This window comes from Nycticebus coucang, chromosome 10 (genome assembly GCF_027406575.1).
Source record: "Nycticebus coucang isolate mNycCou1 chromosome 10, mNycCou1.pri, whole genome shotgun sequence".
In the NCBI taxonomy this organism is placed as follows: Eukaryota; Metazoa; Chordata; class Mammalia; order Primates; family Lorisidae; genus Nycticebus; species Nycticebus coucang.
In genome coordinates, this window is record NC_069789.1 from 104,859,755 (window position 1) to 104,885,740 (window position 25,986).

The 25,986-nt window shown below is 51.5% G+C and overlaps 1 protein-coding gene across 8 annotated transcripts in view; it reads left to right on the forward strand.

The window, feature by feature from the left end:
* ARHGEF2 (Rho/Rac guanine nucleotide exchange factor 2) overlaps nucleotides 1–25,986 on the forward strand; it is a 77,813-nt gene that overhangs the window by 39,657 nt on the left and 12,170 nt on the right. For 4 of the 8 annotated variants that reach the window (XM_053604596.1, XM_053604593.1, XM_053604594.1 and 1 more), the window contains 12 exons: nucleotides 12,648–12,792; nucleotides 14,974–15,041; nucleotides 15,369–15,432; nucleotides 16,372–16,501; nucleotides 16,697–16,806; nucleotides 16,945–17,091; nucleotides 17,587–17,837; nucleotides 18,036–18,161; nucleotides 18,505–18,622; nucleotides 18,802–19,050; nucleotides 21,696–21,772; nucleotides 22,184–22,353. In XM_053604596.1, the coding sequence (XP_053460571.1) occupies nucleotides 12,648–12,792; nucleotides 14,974–15,041; nucleotides 15,369–15,432; nucleotides 16,372–16,501; nucleotides 16,697–16,806; nucleotides 16,945–17,091; nucleotides 17,587–17,837; nucleotides 18,036–18,161; nucleotides 18,505–18,622; nucleotides 18,802–19,050; nucleotides 21,696–21,772; nucleotides 22,184–22,353 (1,655 nt within the window). Of the gene's footprint in view, nucleotides 1–4,705; nucleotides 5,049–10,034; nucleotides 10,177–12,191; nucleotides 12,444–12,647; nucleotides 12,793–14,973; nucleotides 15,042–15,368; nucleotides 15,433–16,371; nucleotides 16,502–16,696; nucleotides 16,807–16,944; nucleotides 17,092–17,586; nucleotides 17,838–18,035; nucleotides 18,162–18,504; nucleotides 18,623–18,801; nucleotides 19,051–21,695; nucleotides 21,773–22,183; nucleotides 22,354–25,986 lie in introns of those variants that run through there. The other 4 variants (XM_053604598.1, XM_053604600.1, XM_053604597.1 and 1 more) reach the window with 4 other exon arrangements.

Here is a 25,986-nt window from a genome sequence, read left to right on the forward strand (position 1 = left end):
TCACAACTCACAGCAACCTCAAACTCTTGGGCTTAAGTGATTCTCTTGCCTCAGCCTCCCAAATAGCTGGGACTGCAGGTGCCCACCACAACACCTGGCTGTTTTTTTGCTGCAGTTGTCTTTGTTGTTTAGCTGGCCTGGGCCGGGTTTGAACCCACCATTGGTATATGTGGCCAGCACCCTGCCCACTGAGCTATGGGTGCCGCCATTACAGCAATACTTTTTACTTTTTCATAGAGTATTAGAGTTTGCAAAGTGCTCTCCCACTCATAATTTTATGGGTAGATAAGGCAGCTAAAGGAGTTGAAATCAGACCACAGCAGAATGGAAGCTAGGAAAATTATGATTATGGGAACACATGCTCCCTCATGTGTATTGCCTGTTCTGGCCCCAAGAAGAGAAGGCCTGCTACTCTCATACTTTATTATTATTATTATTATTCAGGCTCTGTTGAAACTAGGACTGTCTGCCACTTGAATCCATTTCCACTTTTTGCATTTACTGGCAGAATGGGCCACCCCATGTTACCTCTCATGACCTTTCCAAGTGTACTTACCTTCCAACTTGGGGCTTGGGGTGGCTTCTGAGCATTGAGAAAAACTCCAGGAAGATATCAGCATATTCACCTAGAAGAGGGAAGGATTCTCACCCAGTAAGTTTACTTGGCCTCCACCCATAGCACCAAGGCCTTCCCTCTGCCAGCCTTTCAGCTGGGTGGGCTGGGAAAGTGGAGATGAAACCAGGGCATTTTTGTGGCACCTTCTCACCATGGCCATGGGTGGGGAGTTGAGGCTGGTGGAAGCATGAAACTACTAGGCAATTCTCAGGAGGGTAGCAGTTGGAGAATCTAAAAGCTAGCAGAGGGGGGGACAGGGGGGGCAGTGAGGATTCTACTCTCCCTTGGGAGAGCAGAGATCTCTAGAGCACAAAGCAAATACAGAGACCTTGGGGTCTGGTTCCCAGGTCCCCACAGATTCTCTCAGTTCAGGGCAGGAGAGCCAGGTGGGATCATCCTCACTTCCTGTAATGGGAATGGCAGGGCAAGTCACTTCCTCCCAGGGGCCATCCAGCTCACAGTTGGTCTGTTTGCCCACCCTTGCCTAACAGTCTGTGGAGGACTGAGTAACCTGGCGAAGGGGAATGTGGGCAGAGCCTCTGGATCCCAGACTGGGAGTAGGAAAGAGCCAGAGTAACTCAGGACTGACCTTGGTTGAAGGTTTCAGACCTCCCCAAGGTCTGTGGTCCCAACTTTCTGTTTCCCTCTCTGCCATCTCTTTGTCCATCTTCCTTCTTCTCTTTTTTTTTTTGGCCGGGGCTGGGTTTGAACCCACCACCTCTGGCATATGGGACTGGCGCCCTACTCCTTGAGCCACAGGCGCCACCCATGTCCATCTTCCTTCTACCTTCATGAATGTGTAGGCCTGCTTCAATTAATCTCTTCCTCCCCCACTCTCAGTATAGGATGAGGAGGCATAACCAGGTAAGCATCAGAGGTGGGGCTGGAGAGAGGCTCAGCCAAGCAGTGGAGAGAAGGAAGTGGCTTACTCCTTCCTACTTGACGAGCATTGCACAACTGACGAACACTTTCTAGAGGTCATCACATTTAATTCTTATAACAACAACTCTGGCAAAGATAAGCATTTTAATCTCCACTTCACAGACAAGATAAGTTGTTGTTGTAGTTTGGCTAGGGCTGGGTTTGAACCCACCACCCTCAGTATATGGGATTGGCGCCCTACTCACTGAGCCACAGCGCTGCCCCAGACAAGATAAGTTAAAGGTTAAGTTACGCGTCCAAGATCCCACAACTAGTAAGAGGTGGCACTATCTTACAAACCCAGAGCTTTGGCTATATGTTGCCACTGCTTCTGCTCAGTAAACCTAACACAACAGTTTATCCCCTCTCATCCTTCCCTTCTAACACCAGCTTCTGCAAACAGAATCCTTTATGCTGGGACTCTCTGTGCTTCTGAGAAATGGGATGGCCACTGGAGGCAATTAGGGCTTAATCATCCCTTTCCAGAGAGTCCAGGATCCAAAGTAATAAGAAGAAAAACAAACTACCTCCTGGACAGTGTAGAATGTAGGCATAGATAACTCCAGGAGGTTCATTCCTTTATCAACTAGCCAAGACTCTTAACAACCATGTTTCTCCCTGGGGCCTCCTCCCTTTTCCTAAAATTTTGTCAGGTTAAATGGGCTCAACAAGGTGGTGCCTAGATTCTGGCAGGAATTTTTGTTTTTTTGTAATCTAAAAAAATAATTTCTGAAAATCTGAAAGATATCACTGGATAAAAGTGTGTTGGGGGGGTTGGAATGAAGGGTTTGGAAAAAGGGGTGGGAGATGCCAAGGAGAAAGGATAAGTGTTCAGTGTTTGAAAGGCTGTAGAAAATGGAAATTGAGCCAAGCTGCAGGCCAAGCTCACTAAACACAGGTTTGTTTGTTTTTTTGAGATGGAGTCTCAGTTTGTCGCCCTCAGTAGAGTGTCATAGTGTCATAGCTCACAGCAACCTCAAACTCTTGGGCTTAAGCGATTCTCTTGTCTCAGCCTCTCGAGTAGCTAAGACTACAGGGTCTGGAACTTCCTTAGGCTGGTCTCGAACCTGTGAGCTCCAGCAATCCACCTACCTTGGCCAGAGTGCTAGTAGGATTATAGGTGTGAGCCACTGCACCTGCCACCATGCCTGGCCCAACACAGGTGTTTTTAAAGGTAGAGTTTCTCTCTACCCTTCTACTTCCATACCACACCTTCAACTCCCCTCCTTGTATTCATCTCCTAGGAGAAAGAAAAGGGTATAAGATAAGAGGTAGGGTAACAAACAGCAAATGGTATGGAAACTGGACTGAAGTTTGAAGTGGGAGACAGAAATGTGTTGGAGGGGTAGTCCTTTTCTTTTATAGAGACCTTCTAAGTTGGGTTTGGGGACTGAGAGGTCCCTAGACAAACCCCAATTCAGGTTCAAGTCTTAGGTTTATTGGTACCTAAGCTGGAGTTGAGCCCTTTAAGATTCTATCTTTAGCTTCCAGCACTCTCCCAGGCCTGGGAGAAAAGCTGAAGTCCCAGCCCAGCCCTAGTCTCTAGGCCCCTAGTGGGTGGAACTTGAGGCCAGGATTCTGCCCTCTAGTTGTTTTTAAATTTAGTACATTCCTCATCCTTGGCTATGGGGGTGGGGTAAGTCCGGAGTTCTGGGGTCAGAAGCCTCAGACCAGTTTTGGGGGAGTTCCTGAAGCTTTCCTATAGGTGTCCCCTGCAAGTGCAAGCTGGAGGAGCCAGATCTGGTCTTGGGAAAGCTCCTTCGGCTTGCTTTTTTTTTTTTTTTTGAGACAGAGTCCTTGGTAGAGTGCTGTGGCATCACAGCTCATAGCAACCTCAAACTCTTGCACTCAGGTGATTCTCTTGCCTCAGCCTCCCAAGTACCTGGGACTACAGGTGCCCACCACAACACCCGGCTTTAGAGATGGGGTCTGGCTCTTGCTCAAGCTGGTCTCTAACCTGTGAGCTCAGGCAATCCACCCGCTTAGGCCTCCCAAAGTGCTAGGATCCTTCTGCTTTCTAATTTCCATCCAGCCTGTACTGGACATGGTGTATTTCCTTTCCTTTTTTTCTGGCCTTTGCTATAGGATTCTAAACAGGGTAATGGATGAAAAAGGAGGTGAAGGAGTTGCTAGGCAGGAGGGGAAGCAGAGGGGCAGTGTGGGTGCTGGTGCTGGGGGTGAGGAGATCAACCAGCCCAGTCAGTGGTGAGGCAGTGAAGCCCAAAATAGAGACAGAAGCTAAAATTGGCACTTAGGAGAGTGCTGCATTGAGCTTCAAACCTGCAGCCTGGCCCCGCTGAGCAGGGCAGAATGGCTAGATCTGGGTTGGATTTCCTCTCCCTCCTCCACACTTTTTGGGACCAGAATCTGGCAGGATTCTGCAAACAGAATGCTCCATGCTGGGGCTCTCCACGCTTCTGAGAAATGGGAGACCCTGAGAAGCAGAAACGAACGAACTGCAGTGTTGAGTCATTACAGTTACTGTGGGAGAGAAATTTCCCAGTAGCACTAAACCCAAAGTGGAGGATGGCTCTGGTTAGGGCAAAGGCTACAGAGACACGAATGGCCTGCCTCGGCCACCTTCCTGTGTACAAACTGGCAGAGCCCTCCCTGCCGCGATAGAACAGGCTGGTTTCTAGTCTTTCAGTTTCCGCTTAACTTGCAACAGAACGAACTGGGGTTAGACACGTGGACGGACTTCCTCTGCTCCTTAGCTTTTAGAAAAGGTGGCAAGTCCAGCCCCCTCCATCAAGTGGCTGGCAGAGGCGGAGCTGAGGGGGTGAGCAGCATGTGGCCGGGAAGGCCCCAAAGGTTTGGGGGAACCCTCTCCTCACACTTTCTCACTTCCCAGCCAGCAGACCGAAATCCCAGCCTGTATTTCCCCTGTTGTTCCCATCCTCTCGCCACCCCTGCCCCCAATCGGAAAAGGGATCTGTGGGCTTAGCCCTGTTTTGTGGGCCCGGGTTAGCCAGGAAGGAACTGGTCCCAGGCTCCCTGGAGAGCCGGGGTGGAGGCGTCCGGCCTTCCAGCCTTTTGAATTGCTGAAGGGAGGCAGTGGGGGCAGGGAGGGAAGGGGGAGACCCGGCCCAGTGGGGCCTGAGCTGGGTTTGGGAGACGCGGGGCTGCGGGGCGGTCGTGGGGCGAAGGGCACCCCAGGCGCGGGAAGGGAGACAGGCAGAGGGGCCCCAGACGAGTCTGGGGACCTTTGCCTAGTCCCAGCGGCCTGACGCGAACCCAGCACCGGGTCTGGAGCGAGCGCCCGCACCCGTACCCCGCCTCCCGGCGCCCCGCCTCCCCTTCCTGAGCCGGCGGGGGAGGAGACTCGGGTTTGAGGAACTGGCGCCGGTGCCCGCGAGGGGAGTAGAGCTTCCTGTCCCCGAGGCCCGAGCGCGCGGACCCCTCCCCCAGCCGTCCCGACAATAGCCGGACACCAGGGTCCGAGGCCACCATGTCCCGGATCGAGTCCCTCACGCGGGCGCGGATCGACCGGAGTAAGGAGCCGGCGAGCAAGGTGGGCTCCGGGCCCCGCCCCGCGCCCAGCCTCGGAGCGCCAGAACCGGGCGGAGCGGCGGTCGAGGGGCGGCGGGACGGTGGGTGGGACTGTGAGTAGAGGGGGACCACAGACCGACCTGCGCCTCTCCGCTGTGCGGAGACCCTGGGAGAGCGGGCCTGGGCTCTGGTCGCCTCTGAGCTGGCTGGACCGAGCGGTTCAATCCGTTCAAAACAAAGTTGCTTCAGTAAGAGACACAGCAGGGAGCGGGAGGGGAGCTGTGCGGCGGGTGGAGGTGGGGAGGCGCTGTGCACCCCGACTCCGACAGGGTCCAGCCCGGCTGCCCTCGGCGGCACCCCTCAAGCCCCAGTCCACGGCTTCGTTGTTCCCCTTTGTCCCCGCCACCCGGCGGAGGGTGCGGGAGGGGTGGTTTCCTGGCTCCCCCCCACCCCTCCCAGACAAAAGTCAGCTCCTCCGCGCCTGCAGATGGACTTTCCAGCTGTGATTCAGTTTTCCCCTTGGGTGGGCGGGCGGCTGGGGTCGGGATGGCCCAGGGATGTCTTACTTCCCCCAAGTCATCACCCTTGGTTGAAGGGAGCAGAGGTCTTTGTGTATCTGGGATCTTCTCTGCATCCTGAGCACTTGTGCCTGGAATACAGGGTCTGTCTTTACCAGACTCATCGTCCCCCTAGCACCTTGTGCCCCTAACCTGAAACAACCCGCGCGCCTTAGGCTGACCACCCATCCCTGTTAAATGTGTTCCTCTCCCCCTGACCATTATTTTCTTCTCTTCTCATCTTGGGCACCGACCCATCACCTGTCATTTCATGAGTGGGGTATATAGTTATCTGTCCCTCTCATCGTGACTTCCTGGTCTCTTCTTTCCAAGTATCCCTTATCCCTGTCTTTGTATCCAGGCCCAATCCCAACTGCCATGACCTCTCACACCCCAAACCCCAGAAAATTATGAAGCTGACTTGTAGTTGAATACTGGAGAGCTGAGAGATGAAGGTGGTGGTCCTCACACTGTATCCATTATAGAAAGGCCTGGACCCAGCCCTGAGGTGGTTTAATCTGTAGCTTCTTTCCTATCCGGAGCCAGACCCGACCCTGTACCCAGCCAGGCATCTTAGGGCAAGGGAGCAATACACTTTTGGAGTCCTCAAGGGTGGTGGGAAGTCCTCTTCTCCACTTCCCAGCCAATTCCTAGCCAGGCCTCTGTCTTGATGCTAGGTTAGGAGAGGCTCCATCCTGGAGTTGCAGTGGGGAGCTGGGGAGGAGGCCTTAAAACTTTCCTTAGGGGGTTGGGATTAGATTCTGCTAACCGGAAAGCAGCCAAGGATTTGAGTAGGGCCTAAGACAAACAGAGGGCTAGGGTGAGGTGGCTGAAGTGTGGTGAAACAGTGGGGTGGCAGACAGGCCAGGCCCCAGCTCAAAAAGTCTGTTTATTTTTTCAACCGTTTGAGCTGAGACCTTGGAGTAGAGCCAATGGGGGCGGGAGAGGTTTTTTGAAACCACGGAAATTTGGTTCCACCCTAAAAAGGAAAGCCATGTGGGAGTCAGTGGGGCCAGCAGACCTGGGTGTAGAGAGATGTTCTGAGGGGGTAGATACCGGGGTCCTTTTTCCATTATTGGGCTATCTGTGTCCTCATGCTCTGGGGTTGTTTTTGTTGTTGTTAGTTTGTTTTTTGGTAGTCATTGGGGAGGGGCTGGGAATCCACAAGCCTTCTTTCAATCCTGGGGCTGGCCATGGGGGGTGAGAATTTGGGAATCTGGCTGGGAGTGGGAGTGGGGTCTGAGTGAGTGGATGGAGAGGGCAAAGAGGCCACAGGAGGAGGTGGTTGTCAGTTTGGTCTGGTCGGAAGGGGAGGGCCACCTCCGTGAAGCTGTGGTTACAAAAGGGGGGAGTTGGTTCTTAGCCAATGAGCCCTGGATCCCCTCTCCCCCTCCCCCAAGCACACCAGCTGTCTCCTTTCTTTTTATATTGTGGTGGGAAGTAAAGGGGCTCCGCTGGAAAAGGAATTATCTGAGGAGTATGTCTCCACAGCTGCCTCCTGGGGGAGGGGTCAAAGCCAAGCACTGACACCTCACCCTTGCCACCCTCCCTTGGACCTCCTCATGGGAGGAGGAATTTAAGTATAACCTGCTGCTCTTCCCATCCCATCCTCATAGGACCCTTCCTTGTAGCTTCCCCACGCCATGCTTCCTTTTTCTTTTCACTCCATTTCTGTCCTTCCAGGCTGTCTTCAGTTTTCGCCCCCTCAATTCTCTGCTCCACTTCCTACCTTCACAAGCCCCAAACCGCTCAATCCCCTTCCTCTCTTTAGCCCCTTGTTCTTCCCTCCCCTCTTCCCAAGCCCTAACCTTCATGTCCCTCAGAACAAAGGGTCCTCTTTTGCCAAGGAGGATCCAGAGAGCTGGGGATGACTCAGGAGGCTGGGCGGGGGATCCCTTGGAATCTCTCAGACCCCAGCATGGGAGCCTGGTGGGCAGGTGGAGAGCGGCAGCGGTTCTTTGTTCTGAGTAATGGAGAGGCTGTCTTTGTGTGCAGGACTGGAGTGTAGCAGACAGGAGGGCTGGGTGAGCCCAGGAGGGAGCTGAGAGGGCTGCCTGTTTTGGAGTGGAGGAATTGGGGGGCTGCTGGACGGCTAAGACTTTTGGGGGGCATGGAAAAAAGACTCTAGGAGTCATGGAGGTTAGGGACAGAGCTGAGGGGGAGGGGAGAAGTGAAGATGGGGGAAGGAAGCTGAAGCTTAGGAAGTCACTGGGTGACTGGGGGAGGGGAGAGGGTTAGACGGCACCTACAGAAGGGCCTGCTGAGGCCAACCAGAACAGTTACACAGGGATCTGACTTCAGTCCCTCTGGCTCTGGAGGTGGGACCTTAGAATCAGGGAGGGGACAGACCTGAATGTGTGGATCTGTGTGTTCCTGTTATCAGTGTGTCAGAGTTTATGTGGATCTGCCTGCTTGCCTGCCTGCCTCCTTGTCTGTCCCCAGATGCCCTGCGTCACTGTTTCAAACGGTGGTCTCTAAGTAGAGGGCTCATTGTCTTTGAACAGGAGGAAGGAGCTCTATTCTTAGCTGTAGCCTCTGATTTGAAGTATCACCTAGGAGCCGAGTGAACAGATTGGGTCAGTGTCTCTAAAGCTGGTAAGAGAACTGGCTAAGAAAAGCTGGTTGGATCTTTCTGGGTTGGTTTGTTTATGTTTCCTTGGGGGAGGGTGGGGGTGAGGCTGCAGGCAGCAGCTGTCCCCCTCCCAACTCCTCCGGCCTGCCCTGTGCCAGGAGGGCAGGGAGTCCTGGCATAGCTATTGTTCATTCGCACAAATGCCCGTCTGTTTGCATAGTTCTCCTCCCTGGCTTTCTGCTTGTCTCTCTTGCTCCTGGCCTGACAGGTGTGGCTGGGTGGGGGGCAGGCTGGTGTCCAGGATGCCTGGGTCTCAGGGTCCCCAGCCTGATCTTGTTTCCCATGGCTCTTAGCACCCCTCTTCTGTTTCACCAGCATGCCTCCCCCATTGCCTCTGTCTCATATTCACTCATTAAGCAAGCAGTTATTAAGTGTGTTCAGCCATGTCTTTCTGTGTTGGTGTTAGTGTCTCCATTTGGCCACCTTCCTGCACAGCCTTCTATCTTCACCTCATCCCGGTAAGCTCATAAAGGAACAGGATCTTTCTGAGACCATCCCAAGCCCTCTTCTTGGTTCCAGAGCCAGGACCCTCTACCCCCTCATTTCTTAGCCCTATAGTTCATCCCCCAGATCACAGTGCTCTGCATATCCAATAACTCTGCACCCTGGCCGGGGCTGAGCCACAGGTGACTTGAATCCCAGCAGAACCTTCCAGGGGCCCTCTGGTCACTGTACAGTCTAGACAGTGGTATCACCATCTTGGGGAAGGGGCTGCTGCCATTGCAGCTGGAACAGAGATGACTCTGAGTACCCCAGACTCGCTCAGAGGTCTTGGTTTGGACATACCTGATGGCAGCTGAGAGCTCAAGACTTGCTCGGCCAGGCCCTGCTGCTGCTGGGAGCACGGGGAGCCACAGATCAGGCTTTGACATCACCGCGTCCTTCGTGTACATCACTCATTTCCTCATCTTTCAGCCTGGAGACAAAGTGGAGAGGAGGGGAGACTGTATCTGCCTTTGAGCTTTTTAGTGGCAGCCACATGCCCTCAGCTATGGGCTCCATCTTTCTGTCCCAAAAGTGACTGAGATCTGGGTTGACTGACAATGAAGGGAAGGTTTGGGTTGACCTTCTGACCTCCAGAGGAGACCTTCATGGTCTAAGCTCAAATTAAAAGAAAACCTCTTCCATCCAGGAAGAGGAGAGAGGGAGAAAGAAACAACAGATTGAAGCTTCTAAGGCTCTGACAAGGAACAAAGTGGCAAGGGTCCTTCCTTTTCCCTCATTTTCAAATATGTATTGAGTGCCTGTTGTATACCAGGCCTTGTAGTAGGGGCTTTTATGTTGTTTATTCACTTAATCCTTGGTGTGCAGTAGTATGGTTGAAGGTTGTATAGCAAGGACTCCCTGTGGGTTTGTGAGAGACAGAGAGAATGACTCTAGAGGTGGGACAGCAGAGGACTGAACCAAGCAGGAGGGGTCTCTGGGCACTGGGTGGGTGTTCTGGATTGTGGAGGAATGGGCCTTTTTCTTGGTGGATAGATTGGGGCATGGGGAGGAAGGGCTGTCCTGCTTGAGGATGGGTAAATGGGAGACCAGTGTAATTATCTTAAGAATACCTGAAATAGCCCAGTATGGTGATTTGCGCTTATAGTCACCTACCTGGAAGACGGAGGCAGAGGGATCCTTTGAGCTCAGAGATTTGAGGCTAGCCTGGGTAACATAGCAAGACCCTGTCCCTCAAAAAAAAAAAAAAAAAAAAAAAAACTGGGGAAAGAATAGGACAAGGAAATAAGCCCACTCATCTCATCTCTGGTGCAGTTGCCTCCTAGTAAGCAGGCCCCATGTCCTTCCATCCTCACCAGCCTAAGGCCTGGGGCGGGCACAAGCCACCTCTGGAACAATAGCAATAGGCAGTGCCAGGGCTGCTTGCTGCTGGACAGTGCCTGGCTGGGATGTGCTGCCGCTGCAGCGGTTGCTGCCCGCTACTGGCCTACCTGGAGAGGGGGCCACTTCACAGGAGGGTGAGTTCTCTGAGGTGGGGGAGGCAGGGCCTGGAGTACTATGGCTGCCTGTTGGTACCAGTGCCAGAGAGGAGAAGGGCCACAGAGACACTGCCCTCTCTCTTTGCCACTTCATGAGAGCTGGTCAGGCAGGTGAGTGCTTGTGGAGGCTGGAGGGTAGAGGAAGAGGGCAGAGGTCAGGTGTGGGAGCATAGGCAGCACTGCCCATTCTGGAGTGACCCTGGGCCAGGCAGGGTTTTTTTTTTTTTTAACACCATTTTCATGCTTGCTTGCTTTCAGTACAGTCACAGACCAAAAGGGGCATCAGAGACATGCAAAAATAAACTGTCCCTGACCCCCCCAAGCATAGTAATTGCTCAAACTTTTCATCTGTGTTACAGGGAATGCTGGGACAGCAAAAGAGAATAGCAGTGGGAGGAGATACTTGGACTTGGTTTTTTTTTGTTTTTTTTTTTTGTGGTTTTTGGCCAGGGCTGGGTTTGAACCTGCCACCTCTGGCATATGGGACTGCGCCCTACTCCTTGAGCCACAGGCGTCACCCTTGGACTTGGTTTTTGAGGTCCTGTGAGGTTATTGTTCAGAGGCAAATTTGAACTTCCAAAGAGCTATACTTTGGAGCAAGGTGGATAGAGGCCAGAGGGAAGATTTTTTTTTTTTTTTTAGTGATTCAGGCAGGCAGGTAGCTGAGCAGAAACAAGGAGACTGGAACAGGTTAGAGGCCAGAGGTGCTCAGCTTCCTGGATAAACTCCAGGTAAAGTGGGTGGGCATGGGTAGAGAGGAGAAACTAAGCTGAAAAGGGAGGGGAGCCCAGGTAGGAGATCCTGAGAGGAGAAGAGAGAACAGGAGAGACCAAGAGATAGAAAGAGGGTGGAGGAGGAGGAAAGAATAGATGATTGGAGAAGGGAGGGTTCATCAGGAAGAAGAGATTAGGGAATGGCCTCTAGACCTCTGGGCTCTGCTTATATCATCAGGCAAACTTCAGGCAGGAGAGAGAAGGGCACCCGCCAGGAAGCCCTGAGACTTAGGGCCCTGCAGCCAAGTGCCCTCTAGCTCTGCACTGTTGACTCAGCCCCTCTACACTTCCCTTTTCTGCTGTTTTCTGCCTAAAACACCAGGGCTGTGTGTCTCTTCAGCTGCCTTGTCTCATAACTGCCAATAGGACTGAAGCCGAGTCAGGTCTCCTAAGGTCCACCCCAAAGGCTCCCCACCAAATTGTGTCTGCTCCCAGCCTGGGTCGCCTATACTCTCAGCCCCAGCAGTCCAGGTCCTGCATGTGCATTTCTGAGAGGCTGGAAACCTAGGGGGTGGTCTTGCCAGCTCTGCTCCTTCTCTGTGTCTTGCTGGCATGGAGGGAAAATTCAGAGATCTGAAGTGACAACTGAGGAAGGTCCTAGAATAGGTGGGGAGAAGGATATCCCTATCTTTTCACCTTCTCAAGCTTTTTGGGATGCATAGAGGCTTGAAGAGGGACAAATCAGAGATGAGGGAGAAGGGCTTGCCTTGCAGAGGGTGGGGAAGCAGAAGGAAAGATGGGAAATGGAGGTTCTGAGGAAGACTGTGTGCCCCATCTCTGTCCCACTTCTGTTTAGACCACAGGGTGGGTGGGAGGTCAGGCTGGGGGTGAGTGTCAGAAAGGACAGGGGAGACCAGTGGGTAAGGAGCAGCAGAGGGAGCTGTCCTAGGTTATGTCCCTGGAGGGTTGTGTAAAAGGCAGAGAGGTTAGACTGCAAAAGAGATTTTTTCTGAGAGCAGCTGAGCCAGCTGACTGAGTATCCTTATTTAAGGACCCTCAGAGAGGAGGCATGACCCCAAACCGGCTCCCCTTGACCCCAGGTTACATACATAGGACACAGCTGCCCCCAGAGAGAGGGCTGAGTGCTGTGGCTGAGTATAGGTGGGAGTTAGAGGTTTGGGATCATGACTTCTGGGTTGGGGGTGGTAATGGAGACATTCTGCCCCCTCAGCCAATCTAATCAGGGGATGTCCTGCCCCCTCCCCCCCACTGTGGCTGCCACAGAGACAGCTCTAACACTGGTTGTCATGGTTATAGAGGAGCTAACTCCCCTAGATTGGAGAGCGCTGGTGAGCTGGCACCCTCCGCTTCACCCTCCTCCTCCCCTCTTCTCTGCGCATCTCCCCCTGGCACGGAGAGGAGCATACAGCAGCTCCGTGGCAAGCAGAGCAGGCAGGAGGTGCAGTAAGGACACGGGTCCCCAGAGCTAGCGAGATGAGCGGCAACAGGAGGCAACCTAGCCGCAGGGGCCAGGTAGGCCAGGGACCCAGAGCTTAGGTGCTCACTGCTGGACAACTGCCGCTGATACCCTGTGGCGGGCTGTGCTCTGGAAGTTGATGTCTTTCCAGCATCTCTAGGCAGGCTTCTCTCCCTTGCCTCTGCCCTCAGCCTGTCTCTGGACTCCAGGCACCCTGGCGTTTTCCAGTCTCACTTCTTGTCTCTCTCACTTCCCTGCAGACCCGAGAGAAGGAGAAAATGAGGGAAGCCAAGGATGCCCGCTACACCAATGGGCACCTCTTCACCACCATCTCGGTTTCAGGCATGACCATGTGCTACGCCTGCAACAAGAGCATCACTGCCAAGGAAGCCCTCATCTGCCCAAGTAAGTTGTCAGGATCCTAAATGTCACTCACTGACCCTAATGTTTCATCTGCACTTTTGCTCTGGATATATAAGGGTCGCTGTCCTCTTTGAGCTTAGCTGGGCCCAAGGGCTGGGGGCAGACACTTGATCCTTTGCTCTCTGTCCTCACCCTGAGGGGTGGCAGTTGTTGGAACACAGCATGAGCAGGACTATCTGGGAATGTGGGGAGGGGAAGCTGGGGGGGCTCCCTTTGCAGCTGTCATCTGCTGGGCATCCCCCTTGCTCCCTGAACAGCTGCTGAGGGTGAGGGGAGCTGAGGGGAGAAGGAGCAGGAATGTGGTGTGTGTGGAGGGGCAGGGTGGGGGTAATGGAGGAACTGCAAGACTTGCAGCTGGTTCTGTCCATCTTCCTGAGCAGAACTGGACATTTGGGACTTCAGAGTCCCCTTGCCCCTTCTTTTCTATTGACTATGGGTGGAGCTTAAAATCCTTGCTGTTTCAAACAGAGGATGAGATTAAGAGCCTTCATCTCAAATTTCTAGTTTGATTACACAGTGAGAAAGAGGGAATACAGCAGGGATGTGTGTTGGGTATAGTTAGAACTCCTGACTTTTACCCACATCTGAGGGGAGCCCTGTATTTAGGGAGTATAAGCAAGAAATGCCTTTCTTTCCCAGGAAGACTTCCCTTTCTCCCCCACTTCCTCCTGAATCTATGGCAGAGATGCTTCTGATTAGCAGAATTGAAGGGATTGTGACTGGCTGCTGAGCAGCAGGACAAAAGCTCTAGCCTCTAAATTCCTATGGAACTTGGTGAAGGAACCCCCAGAAAGAACCAAGGAGGCCTCCCTACTTCCTCACTGCTCAAATTTATGAGAATGAGGAGGGAACCCCAATCTAGGTCCCTCTAGAGACCTGACAAAATTCCCAATCCAGAAGCTTGTTACCACGGGAACAGGGGAGGCGGCAACGCTATTTTGAGAGCAGGTGGAAAGCGGAGGTTCCATCCAGAGACACTGGGTGTTGGGGGTAGGAGAAGGGAGCTCCAGGGGATGGGGGGCAGCTGTAGCCTCCACTTTTGTTTGCCCCTCTGCCCCACCCTCCGCCTTGTATTTGTGGAAGTGAGCATGGTGCTGGGTATTGTCTGAAGGAGTTAGCAGAGTTTCCGGTGTTGTTGGACAGGGGAGTGGGAGAGGAAGCTGGAGAGGGCCAAGGGCTGAGGACATGTCTGGGAAGGGGATAGCCGGTAGTCCCCCTGCCTAAGTTGGCTGATCCTCCTTGCCTTTTCTCTTCTTTTTCTATCCCATGGCTAGGTGGGGCGGAGGATGGGGGAGAAGCAGATGGAGTGTGGGAGCTGTGGATGTGCCTTGGGAGGGGAACAGGACTCTCTAGGCCTGGAAGGGAAAAGGCAGGCATGCTTAGTGGGGAAGGGCAGGGCATAGGCTGGGGCACCTATCCTCTGGACTGGCTCCATCAGCCTTCCCACTGCCTAGACCGAGTCTGTGGGTATACATACCGCACCACAGAAACATCGTGGCCTTTGGACTCATGCATGCCCAAATTTAAATCCCAGCTGTACCACTAACTGTGTGACCACTGACAGACAATTTAACCTTTCCAGGATAGGTTTCTCATCTGTAAAATAAGGATAATTGAATCTACCACAAAGTTCTTAGGATTAAATGAATGTGAAGCATTTACTAAAAGCCCCCCTGTCCCTAGCTCCACCCCAGCTGCCTCTGTGCCACCTTTTCCTCTGTGGAGTCTTCTCTTCCATCTCCATTCTTAACCTCTTTGGTGCTTCCTGAGTTGTCTCTGGCAGCCAGCAACCCCTTTTTCCCTCTCGTCCAGGGGTTCTCAACCTTCCTAATGCCGTGGCCCTTTAATACAGTTCCTGTGAGTCACGACCCACAGGTTGAGAACCGCTGCTCTAGTCCACCCCTCAGGCCATCTTTGGGTCAGGTTGCCCATCTTTGCTGAGTGCTTATTTCTGCCAGAACCCATACCTCCTTTCACTTCATTTCTTGCCTGAAAGAGGGAGGTGGGAGGAGAGGGGCTGGGTATGGCCATGGCCGAGATGTCCTGGAAGGGGGGAGAATCTCTGAGGACTGTGTGGCAGGAGGAGGTGGGTGTCTGCATGTGGGTCTGTCCCCTCCTGTACCACCCGGCCCTCCCTTCACCCTCTCTACCCCACCCTCCCAGCCTGCAATGTGACTATCCACAACCGCTGTAAAGACACCCTCGCCAACTGTACCAAGGTCAAGCAGAAGGTGAGACAGCAGGGAGGGCAGAGGGCTGGGGAGAGGGTAGTGAGCATTGATGCCCTCATGCCTTTTCCATTCATTCCCTACCCTGTGTTCCTCAAACCCCCTCCTCACTGTGGGGCAGCCCAGACCCTCACCCCAAGGCCCACCGGGGGTGGGCCAGGCCTGCTGCTGTAGATACATTCCCACAGCACTGGGCTCAGCCGCCCTAATGCCCTTACCCACAGTGCCAGCTTTCTTACAAGAGGGCCAGCCACCCATCTTGTGCCAAGCCTATGGGGGTGATTTTGGGGTGATGGCTGTTCTTAGTGTCTCTCTTGCTCTGTCTCACAGCAACAGAAAGCTGCTCTGCTGAAGAACAACACTGCCTTGCAGTCTGTTTCCCTCCGAAGTAAGAGTGAGTAGTGGGCAAATGGAAGAGCCTGCAGGAGACCCTGGCCCTGAGGCTCGCAGCCCTGGGCTCTGCTGCCCCCCTGAGGTTGTTCCCAGGCACAGCGCCTTCCTCTTTTTTTTTTTTTTTTTTTCAGGCAAACAGCGACTTTATTTCTTCCACCAAAGATTATATAGGCACATGCAGCGCCTTCCTCTTAAGGAAGTGACAGTGGGACAGAAGGGAGCATCCAACTCTTGGGCTTAGAGGCAGGACAGAAGAGTCCAGATGGGATGAGGGCTTGGGATGGCTGGTCATCCAAGCCTCGTCACATCCTGTTTGTCTATTAAAAAAAAAAAAAAGTCTCACACTGTTGCCCTCAGTAGAGTGCTGTGGCGTTACAGCTCATAGCAACCTCCAGCTCTTGGGCTTAGGCGATTCTCTTGCCTCAGCCTCCTAGTAGCTGGGACTACAGGTGCCCACCACAATGTCCGGCTATTTTTTTGTTGCAGCTTGGCCAGGGCTGGGTTCAAACCCACCACCCTCAGTATATGGGGCTGGCATCCTACTCACTGAGCCACAGGCACTGCTCAACACATCCTGTATTTTTATTATCAGTCATTTACACCATTTTGGGGAGTGCTGCTGGCATAGACAACTTTGGTTCAATAGGGAGAACAGGGCACTTGGGCAGAAAGAGCAGTGTTCGAGTCCTTATTCATTAGCTGAGTCAGCCTGGACACGTCTTTAACTGCTCTGAGCTTCAGTCTGCTCATAGGCTTGTTTGAGGAAGAGATAAGGCAAGAAAAAGCTCCCTGAACATTTAAGGCTTGCACAAACGTAAGGTGATGTCATCATTACCCTCTCTCTTGACTAGAGAGGGGCTTAGGGTGGGAGGAGAGGAGCCTTGAACTCAAGGAAGAGCCAGAGTCTGATGTTCATCTGCTTCGTGTCTCTGCCCCATAGCAACCATCCGGGAGCGGCCCAGCTCTGCCATCTATCCCTCCGACAGCTTCCGGCAGTCCCTCCTTGGCTCCCGCCGTGGCCGCTCCTCCCTGTCATTAGCCAAGAGTGTTTCTACCACCAATATTGCTGGGTGAGCCTCCGCACAGGGAAGGACAGCGGGGCAGATGGAGAGGGTGGTAGTGGGTTGGGGGCCCTTTTCCATCCCTAAGTTCAGAGGCAAAGGAGAGCTCAGGGTGACTGCCTCTCAGCTCCCGACCTTGGGTCCCCATGTGGGAAGGGACCTTCTATCCGGCAGGGTGGTGTAGACAGCTTCCACCTCCTTCAGACACTTCAACGATGAGTCTCCCCTGGGGTTGCGCCGGATCCTCTCACAGTCCACAGATTCCCTCAACATGCGGAACCGAGCCCTGTCTGTGGAGTCTCTCATTGATGAAGGTGAGCATGTGGAACCTGGGGAAGACTGAGTGGGCTGAGTGGCTGGTGGAAGGGGTGGGGCAAGAAGGTATCTAAAGAAAGGCCCAGACCTCTGGTCAGAGAATTCAGCTCTGAGTTGCTTCCCCCACCAATGTGCAGGTGCAGAGGTGATCTACAATGAGCTGATGAGTGACTTTGAGATGGATGAGAAGGACTTCACAGCTGATTCCTGGAGCCTGGCTGTGGATGGCAGCTTCCTACAGCAGCATAAAAAGGAGGTGATGAAGCAGCAGGATGTCATCTATGGTGAGCCGAGACCATCCTAGTCTTGATCATCTCTCACCAGGTTGTGTGTGTCTGTGTCCCTCTCTGTCAGCCCTGCCACTCAAGACCATTTCCCTTCTAATCTTCATGGCCTCTTTAAGACCCTGCTAGCATCCCAGGGGCTGTCCACTGGGCCCTACCAATGTGTTCTTGCTCTCCAAGGCCCTATCCCATCTCTTCTTCAACTTAGTCCTAGGTCTTTACTTTGTGTTTATTCCATGTTCCACACTGCGTTGGGGACAGTGGTAAGCTAAAGGGGTGTAAGACGTGATTCTTGTCCTAAAATAGCCTACAGCTTGAGGTGATAAGATGTGAAGACAAAAAATGACTACAAGGCGTCTAAGATCATAATAATGCAAAATAATAACCTAGAAGAGATCTTGAAAGCCTCGTCAGAGCCCTGAGGTTCCTAGCCTAAGGGCTCTACTAACTGTGGCCAGGTCAGTGGAGAGGTCAAATGTTCCACTGCCCCCACAGAGCTGATCCAGACAGAGCTGCACCACGTGAGGACGTTGAAGATCATGACCCGCCTCTTCCGAGCGGGGATGCTGGAAGAGCTGCAGCTGGAGCCAGGAGTGGTCCAGGGCCTATTCCCTTGTGTGGACGAGCTCAGCGACATCCACACCCGCTTCCTTAGCCAGCTCTTAGAGCGCCGGCGCCAGGCCCTGTCCCCTGGCAGTACCCGGAACTTTGTCATCCACCGCTTAGGTGACCTGCTCATCAGCCAGGTGGGGAAAGGCAAAGATCCCTAAGATAATGTTCACAGAGGGATGTGACTGGGGTAGGCATTTCTTGCCTCCAACCTCCCCTGTAAGGGGAACTAGGGAGAGCTGGAGAGGTAGGAAGCCAGGGGAGGGGGGATTGTCTGGGGACACCGTGTGACTCTGAGGAAAATGTCAACCTGTATTTGTTCCCCCAACGTCCAGTTCTCAGGGCCCAGCGCAGAGCAGATGCGTAAGACCTACTCTGAGTTCTGCAGCCGCCACACCAAGGCCTTAAAGGTCTATAAGGAGCTGTACGCCCGAGACAAACGCTTCCAACAATTCATCCGGGTGAGCAGACCTCTCAGAGCCTCATCTCCTGGCCCCAACCCAGCTCCCCATCTGAGGGGGAGTGTGCATGTAAGCTTCCTCACTCCCCACCCTGTGACAGCCAGGCACTCACTCACCCACCCCATGGGCCACCCCACACATGGGCTTGGCACGGCACAGTGGTTTCCCTAGTTATTTTCGCTACTTTGGTTGGTCCTTACAACACAAGTAATGTTATCTCCACTTTCCAGATGTGGCCATCTAGGCCAGTGCAAGGTAACTGGCCGGGGTGGGGCCAGCAACAGACCTTAGGTGCTGAGCCTTTCTGTTGCCCTAGTCCTGAGCCGTGCTTCTCTTCTTGTAGAAAGTGACACGCTCAGCTGTGCTGAAGCGACATGGGGTGCAGGAGTGCATCCTGCTGGTGACACAGCGCATCACCAAGTACCCAGTGCTTATCGGCCGCATCCTGCAGTACTGCCATGGTGAGTGGGAGGCCCGGGGGGAAGAAGCCTGGAGGGAGGGTTCGCGGTGACCAAGGGAAGGGGTGGGGTCAGATGTGGAACTCTATGCAGCCTCTAAAGTTGGAATTAAGACCCCGTGGGAATTGGAGCTGGAATAAAGCTGGCTCGAGCCGCCTTCCATGCCAACCTCTTGGTGCCAGGGAGCGAGGAGGAGCACCAAGACCTAACAACAGCACTAGGGCTGGTGAAGGAGTTGCTGTCCAATGTGGACCAAGACGTGCACGAGCTGGAGAAGGGGGCCCGTCTGCAGGAGATCTACAACCGCATGGATCCCCGGGCCCAGACCCCGGTGCCTGGCAAGGGCCCCTTTGGCCGAGAGGAACTTCTCCGGCGCAAGCTCATCCATGATGGCTGCCTGCTCTGGAAGACAGCCACTGGGCGCTTCAAAGGTCAGTGACCCACTTGGCAGACCAGGCAGGCATCCAGAGTCAGGGGTAGAATTGGAAATACATCCAGCCCTTGGCACTAACTTCTTTATGCAGCCCGCATGACAGTGAGTCTCCAAGGGAGAAAACATGGTCTGAATTTTCTGAATTTCAGAAAAGTCTGAATTCTGGGTGAGCACAGTGGCTCCCACCTGTAACCCCAGCATTTTGGGAGGATCATTTGAGGCTATAGTGAGCTATGGATGACACTGCTGCTGTCTAGAGCAAGACCTCCTCTTAAAAGTAAAACCAAAGGCTGACGTCTGCATTTAGCTTTATGAACTACTTAGGGACTCTCTCATTAATATTTATTCATCTCTTTGGTCTTTACATCATGCCTAGAGAGCTACTGGTTTTATTGGGGAAGACAGACTCTCAGACCAGAGGACAGGATTAGGGTGGTTGCTTCTCCCTAGCAGGAATCCTTACTACAGGGCTGGAGAATGATCAGGAGCTTTGTGAATACCACAGGGAAGGCCCAGAGGAGGGGACTGAGCCTAGTGGAGGATGGGCAGGGCAGAGAAGAGAGAACAGAGCAAAGGGAGTGCCTTGGGGGCCAGGGCACACTTTCCTAGGCTCCTGCTTAAATCAAAACAAGAGGGGCGGCGCCTGTGGCTCAGTCGGTAAGGCGCCGGCCCCATATACCGAGGGTGACGGGTTCAAACCTGGCCCCGGCCAAACTGCAACCAAAAAGTAGCCAGGCGTTGTGGCGGGCACCTGTAGTCCCAGCTACTCGGGAGGCTGAGGCAAGAGAATCGCTTAAGCCCAGGAGTTGGAGGTTGCTGTGAGCTGTGTGAGGCCACGGCACTCTACCGAGGGCCATAAAGTGAGACTCTGTCTCTACAAAAAAAAAAAAATCAAAACGAGAAGAACAGGTCTCTGGTTCTGGAGTAAGGAATGAAGGACAAAAGTAAATTGTGATACCTGAGGCTAGAGCCTACCTGAGCCTCAGAACGCACATCATGAAATCACTACTTCCTGGGCTTGGATATTGTCAGTCTTCACCAGCCTCTTTCCTTCATCCTTTTCTCTTCCTCCCATCCCTCCTACGCATCAGCTAAGAATATAAACCATGGGTGATTAAAAATAGCAAGGCTGGAGAGCTTTATTTCTGAAGCATTTAGCAAAAGCCCTCCCTTTCTGTATGTTCATAGTTTAGTAAGATCCCCAAGGGCAAAGGGTGAGTGTGTGTTTTCTTGACCATGACATCCAAGTTTTACAGAATTGACCTTTGTTTCCTTCCTTGGTCTCAGAGTACAGGACCTCATAGAAACGAGAGCACAGGGCGGAAGGAACATGAGGCAAGGGCCTCCCAGGGCTGGTGGAAAGGGATGGAGGATGGTCTTTCAGGCCTTCTCTAAAGGAAGGAAACTGACTACCTCTGTCCCTGTGGAGCACAAAATGAGAAGTGAGAATATGCCAGGCAGGGAAGATTGAGGTCACATATCCAGAAATGTTTTACATTAGTTAGATGTTAGATATGGAACTTAAAGGCTGAGAAAGTATGGCCCCTCTTGCTCTGGGAATTCTTTTTTTTTTTTTTTTTTTGTAGAGACAGAGTCTCACTGTACCACCCTCGGTAGAGTGCCGTGGCGTCACACGGCTCACAGCAACCTCTAACTCTTGGGCTTACGTGATTCTCTTGCCTCAGCCTCCCGAGTAGCTGGGACTACAGGCGCCCGCTTCAACGCCCGGCTATTTTTTTGTTGCAGTTTGGCCGGGGCTGGGTTTGAACCTGCCACCCTCGGCATATGGGGCCGGCGCCCTACTCACTGAGCCACAGGCGCCGCCCAGCTCTGGGAATTCTTTTTTTTTTTTTTTTTTTTTTTTGTAGAGACAGAGTCTCACTTTATGGCCCTCGGTAGAGTGCCGTGGCCTCACGCAGCTCACAGCAACCTCCAACTCCTGGGCTTAAGCGATTCTCTTGCCTCAGCCTCCCCAGTAGCTGGGACTACAGGCGCCCTCCACAACGCCCGGCTATTTTTTGGTTGCAGTTTGGCCGGGGCCGGGTTTGAACCCGCCACCCTCTGTATATGGGGCCGGCGCCTTACCGACTGAGCCACAGGCGCCGCCCAGCTCTGGGAATTCTTAAGAGTCTCACAAAAATCTCATACCCTTCCACCCAGAAAAATATGCATACATGTTATGTTTTTTTTTATTTTTTATTTTTTTTTATTTTTGGCCGGGGCTGGGCTTGAACCCGCCACTTCCGGCATATGGGACCGGCGCCCTACCCGTTGAGCCACAGGCGCCGCCCACATACATGTTATGTTAATATGTAAAAATTGTTTACGCAACTTCAGAGGAAATACAGGGCCAGTGAATAATCTGGGGGTCTGTAGACCCACAGGATGAGAAACCCTAATCAGTCGGTTGAAGAGTGTTTTCTCCAAAGCTTTGATTGATGCCTCATGGTCCCCACTAACCTGCCACTTCTGAGCTATGAGAATGGGAAGGTGGGAGATCTGAAAAGGTGGAGGACCAAAGGGGCCAGGAAGAGGGGAACCAGATGCTCTAACTTGACAGGGTGAGTGTAGTCCTTGGGAAAGAGGGGAACAGCTGCTCAGACCCACTAGGGCTGACTGTTTTCTGGCCTTTACCCTTGCCAGATGTGCTAATGCTGCTGATGACAGATGTGCTGGTGTTTTTGCAGGAGAAGGACCAGAAGTACATCTTTCCCACGCTGGTGAGACTTCTATCATTCTTTCTCAGCACAGACAAGCATTTCACACCTTCTTACTTTCCTAAGTCCAGAAGAGCCCAGACTCTTCCAAACAGCTATCATTGTAATTATTATAATATAATAAAAACTGCTAACAGGTATTGTTACTTTGCACAGTCATTTTATACCTATGAAAAAGGCCTACAATTACCCTCATTTTATAGATGATGAAAGTAAATCTTAAAGTTAGTTAAATAATGTGTCAAATCATTTATATTTTAAACTAAAAGGCTTTTCTGGCTGGTACCAAAGCCTGGGCTCTTAACTTTTATTGTAGGATGACTTTTCAACCCTTTGAGAATTCCAGAAGGATTGAAGACCCAATATCCAAGGGTCTGGATTCCCAGGCTTAATCCTTCCTTTCCCGACTGGCAGGACAAGCCCTCAGTGGTATCACTGCAGAATTTAATCGTGCGGGACATTGCTAACCAGGAGAAAGGGATGTTTCTGATCAGTGCGGCCCCGCCCGAGATGTATGAGGTGCACACAGCCTCCCGGGATGACCGGAGCACCTGGATCCGCGTCATTCAGCGGAGTGTATGCGTGTGAGTGTGCTGCTGCCTGTGTGTGGCATTGGGGGTCCCCGTAGCATCAGATGCCATGCCAGAGCATTCCTTGGGAATAGAACACATTTTTCAGAGGTCGGGGCAGAGGCTGAGAGAGAGACAAGATGGCCCAAGACAGGAAATGTCACCTATGTTTCTTATGTTCCATAAAGTTATATTTAAAAAAAAAATTGAATTTCATATACTATCAACTTCAGCTACCTCTTAAATGCACCAAGAGCTGACAAGCAAAGGCATACTTTGATCTGTCACCTGGAGACATACCTAGCCAACAGTGTAGTTTCAGTTATATTAACATCCTGGTCAGTAGACAGAGGGCTGTTACTTGGGTTGGATTGGATTTGACCTGTATTTCCTAAAAATGAATGAAAAAGAGGACAATGAAAGCATCGATAGAAGAGATGAGGAACAAGCCTCATAAATGTAACATAATGGAAGCAAGAAGGAAAGCAGTGTGCTAAGGCTGCAGACCTTCAGCTTCTCTTGGACATACATTAGATTTTTGAGGCCATCAACTAAGTGTCTAATTGTGGTGAAAAATGGCAAGTAAAGCACAGGTAAATTTTTATTTTTTTAATTAATTTATTTATTTTTGCAATTTTTGGCCGGGGCTGGGTTTGAACCTGCCACCTCTGGCATATGGGGCCGGTGCCCTACCCCTTTGAGCTACAGGCGCCACCCTACAGGTAAATGTTTTAAATTCATTATTTTATTTATTTATTTATTTATTTATTTTTTCCCGCAGAGACAGAGTCTCACCTTGTTGCCCCTGGTAGAGTGCCATGGCCTCAAACTGCTCACAGCAACCTCCAAATCCTGAGCTTAGGCGATTCTCCTAACTCAGCCTCCCAAGTAGCTGGGACCACAGGCACTTGCCACAACGCCTGGCTATTTTTTTGTTTGCAGTTCTGCCGGGCTGGGTTTGAACCCGCCACCCACGGCATATGGGGCCGGCGTCCTAACCACTGAGCCACAAGCGCCGCCCTTTAAATTCATTCTTAAAGATAATGCCTAAAAATGTACTCTGGGATTTTTAAAAAATTTTTTGCCTTTCAGAGGATAGATTATTCTCCTCTGGGCTTTTTTTATTTCTGCAATTTGGACTTTTGAACAAGTTTTTCAGAAGTACATACAAAAGTATGAAATTGTCTATTCTAAGAAAACAATTCAAAATACTTGTCCCACTGACACTAGATCCATAGTAAATTCTTTTGTTTTTTTGTGACAGAGTCTCACTATGTCACCTTGGGTAGAGTGCCGTGGAGTCATGGCTCACAGCAACCTCATACTCTTGGGCTTAAGCGATTATCTTGCCTCAGTGTCTCAAGTAGCTGGGACTATAGGCGCCTGCCACAACGCCCCGCTATTTTTTTTGTTATAGTTGTCATTGTTGTTTGGCAGGACCAGGCTGGATTCAAACCACCAGCTCCGGTGTATGTGGCTGGTGCCCTAGCCACCAAGCTACAGGCGCCGAGCCATTACTATTAATAATATTAATAATATTATTAATAGTAATATTATAATATTACTATTACTATTACTATTGCCTATTACTATTACTATTACTATAGTAATATTATAATATTATTAATAGTAATGTAACTATAGTAATGTAACTATAGTAATATTATAATATTATTAATAGTAATGTATTAATAATACTCCTTATTAATAGTATTATTGGCCAGGCTCAGTGGCTTTCGCTTGTAATCCTAGCACTCTGGGAGGCCGAGGCAGAAAGATTCCTTGAGCTCAGGAGTTCAAGATTAGCCTGAGCAAGAGCAAGATCCTGTCTCTACTAAAAATAGAAAAACTAGCTGGATATGGTGGTGGCACCTGTAGTCCCACCTTGGGAGGTTAAGGCAGGAGGATCTCTTCAGCCTAGGGGTTTGAGGTTGCTGTGAGCTATGACGCCATGGCACTCTACCCAGAATGACATAGTAAGACACTGTCTCGAAAGAACAAGAAGTATTGGGCGGCGCCTGTGGCTCAGTCGGTAAGGCGCCGGCCCCATATACCGAGGGTGGTGGGTTCAAACCCGGCCCCGGCTGAACTGCAACCAAAAAATAGCTGGGTGTTGTGGCGGGTGCCTATAATCCCAGCTACTCGGGAGGCTGAGGCAAGAGAATTGCTTAAGCCCAGGAGTTGGAGGTTGCTGTGAGCTGTGTGACGCCATGGCACTCTACCGAGGGCCATAAAGTGAGACTCTGTCTCTACAAAAAAAAAAAAGTATTAATATTTGTAATTGTATAAATTATAATTATTAATATTAATTATAATTAATAACATTAATATAATTTATTGAGCTTCTCTCATGTTCATGAGCACTGTAACATTTCATTTAATCTTTTTTTTTTTTTTTTTGAGACGGACTCTCACTTTGTCACTTAGGGTAGTGCCATGGCATCACAGCTCATAGCAACCTCTAACTCCTGGGCTTACATGATTCTCTTGCCTTAGCCTTCCAAGTAACTGGCACTACAGGCGCCTGCCACAACACCCGGCTATTTGTTGTTGTTGTTGCAATTGTCATTGCTTAGCAGGCCTGAGCTGGGTTCGAACCCACCAGCCTTGGTATACATCGCTGGTGCCCTAACGGGCACTGAGCCCATCTCATTTAATCTTAACAAAAAACCTGTAAGGAAGATACCACCCTCATTTCTCATTGATGAAAGATAGAGGTTACCCCTGGTAAATAGAGCCAGGATTCGAACCCAGTGTGCTTGATGCCAAAGCCTGTACTGACCCTCTGCACTGTGTTGCCTTATCTTTTTTTATTTTCCTTTTTTTGAGACAGAATCTCAAGCTGTCACCCTGGGTAGAGTGCCGTGGTGTTATAGCTAATAGCAACCTCTAATTCTTGGGCTAAAACCGTCCTCTTGCCTCAGTTATTTTATTTTATGTATTTATTTATTTATTTTTTGAGACAGTCTGACTATGTCCCTCTTGGTAGAGTGCCATGGCATTACAGCTGACAGCAACCTCAAACTCTTGGGCTTAAGTGATTCTGTTGCCTCAACCTCCCAAGTAGCTGGGACTAAAGGCACCCGCCACAATGCCTGGCTATTTTTTTCTTGTATTTGTCATTGTTGTTTAGCAGGCACCGGCTGGGTTCAAATCCACCAGCCCCAGTGTATGTGGCTGGAGCCCTAGCCTCTGAGCTATAGGCGCTAAGCCTTTGCCTCAGTTTTTTTATTTATTTTTTTTTTTGTAGAGACAGAGTCTCACTTTATCACCCTCGGTAGAGTGCCGTGGCATCACACAGCTCACAGCAACCTCCAACTCCTGGGCTTAAGCGATTCTCTTGCCTCAGCCTCCCGAGTAGCTGGGACTACAGGCGCCCGCCACAACGCCCAGCTATTTTTTTTTGGTTTGCAGTTCAGCCGGGGCCGGGTTTGAACCCGCCACCCTTGGTATATGGGGCTGGCGCCTTACCGACTGAGCCACAGGCGCCGCCCCAGTTTTTTTATTTTTAATAGAGACAGGGTCTCGATTTTGCTCAGGCTACTCTCAAACTCATGAGCTCAAGCAATCTACCCACCTTGGCCTGCTAGAGTGCTAGGGTTATAAGTGTGAGCCACTGTGCCTGGCCATCGTGCTGCCTTTTCAAGC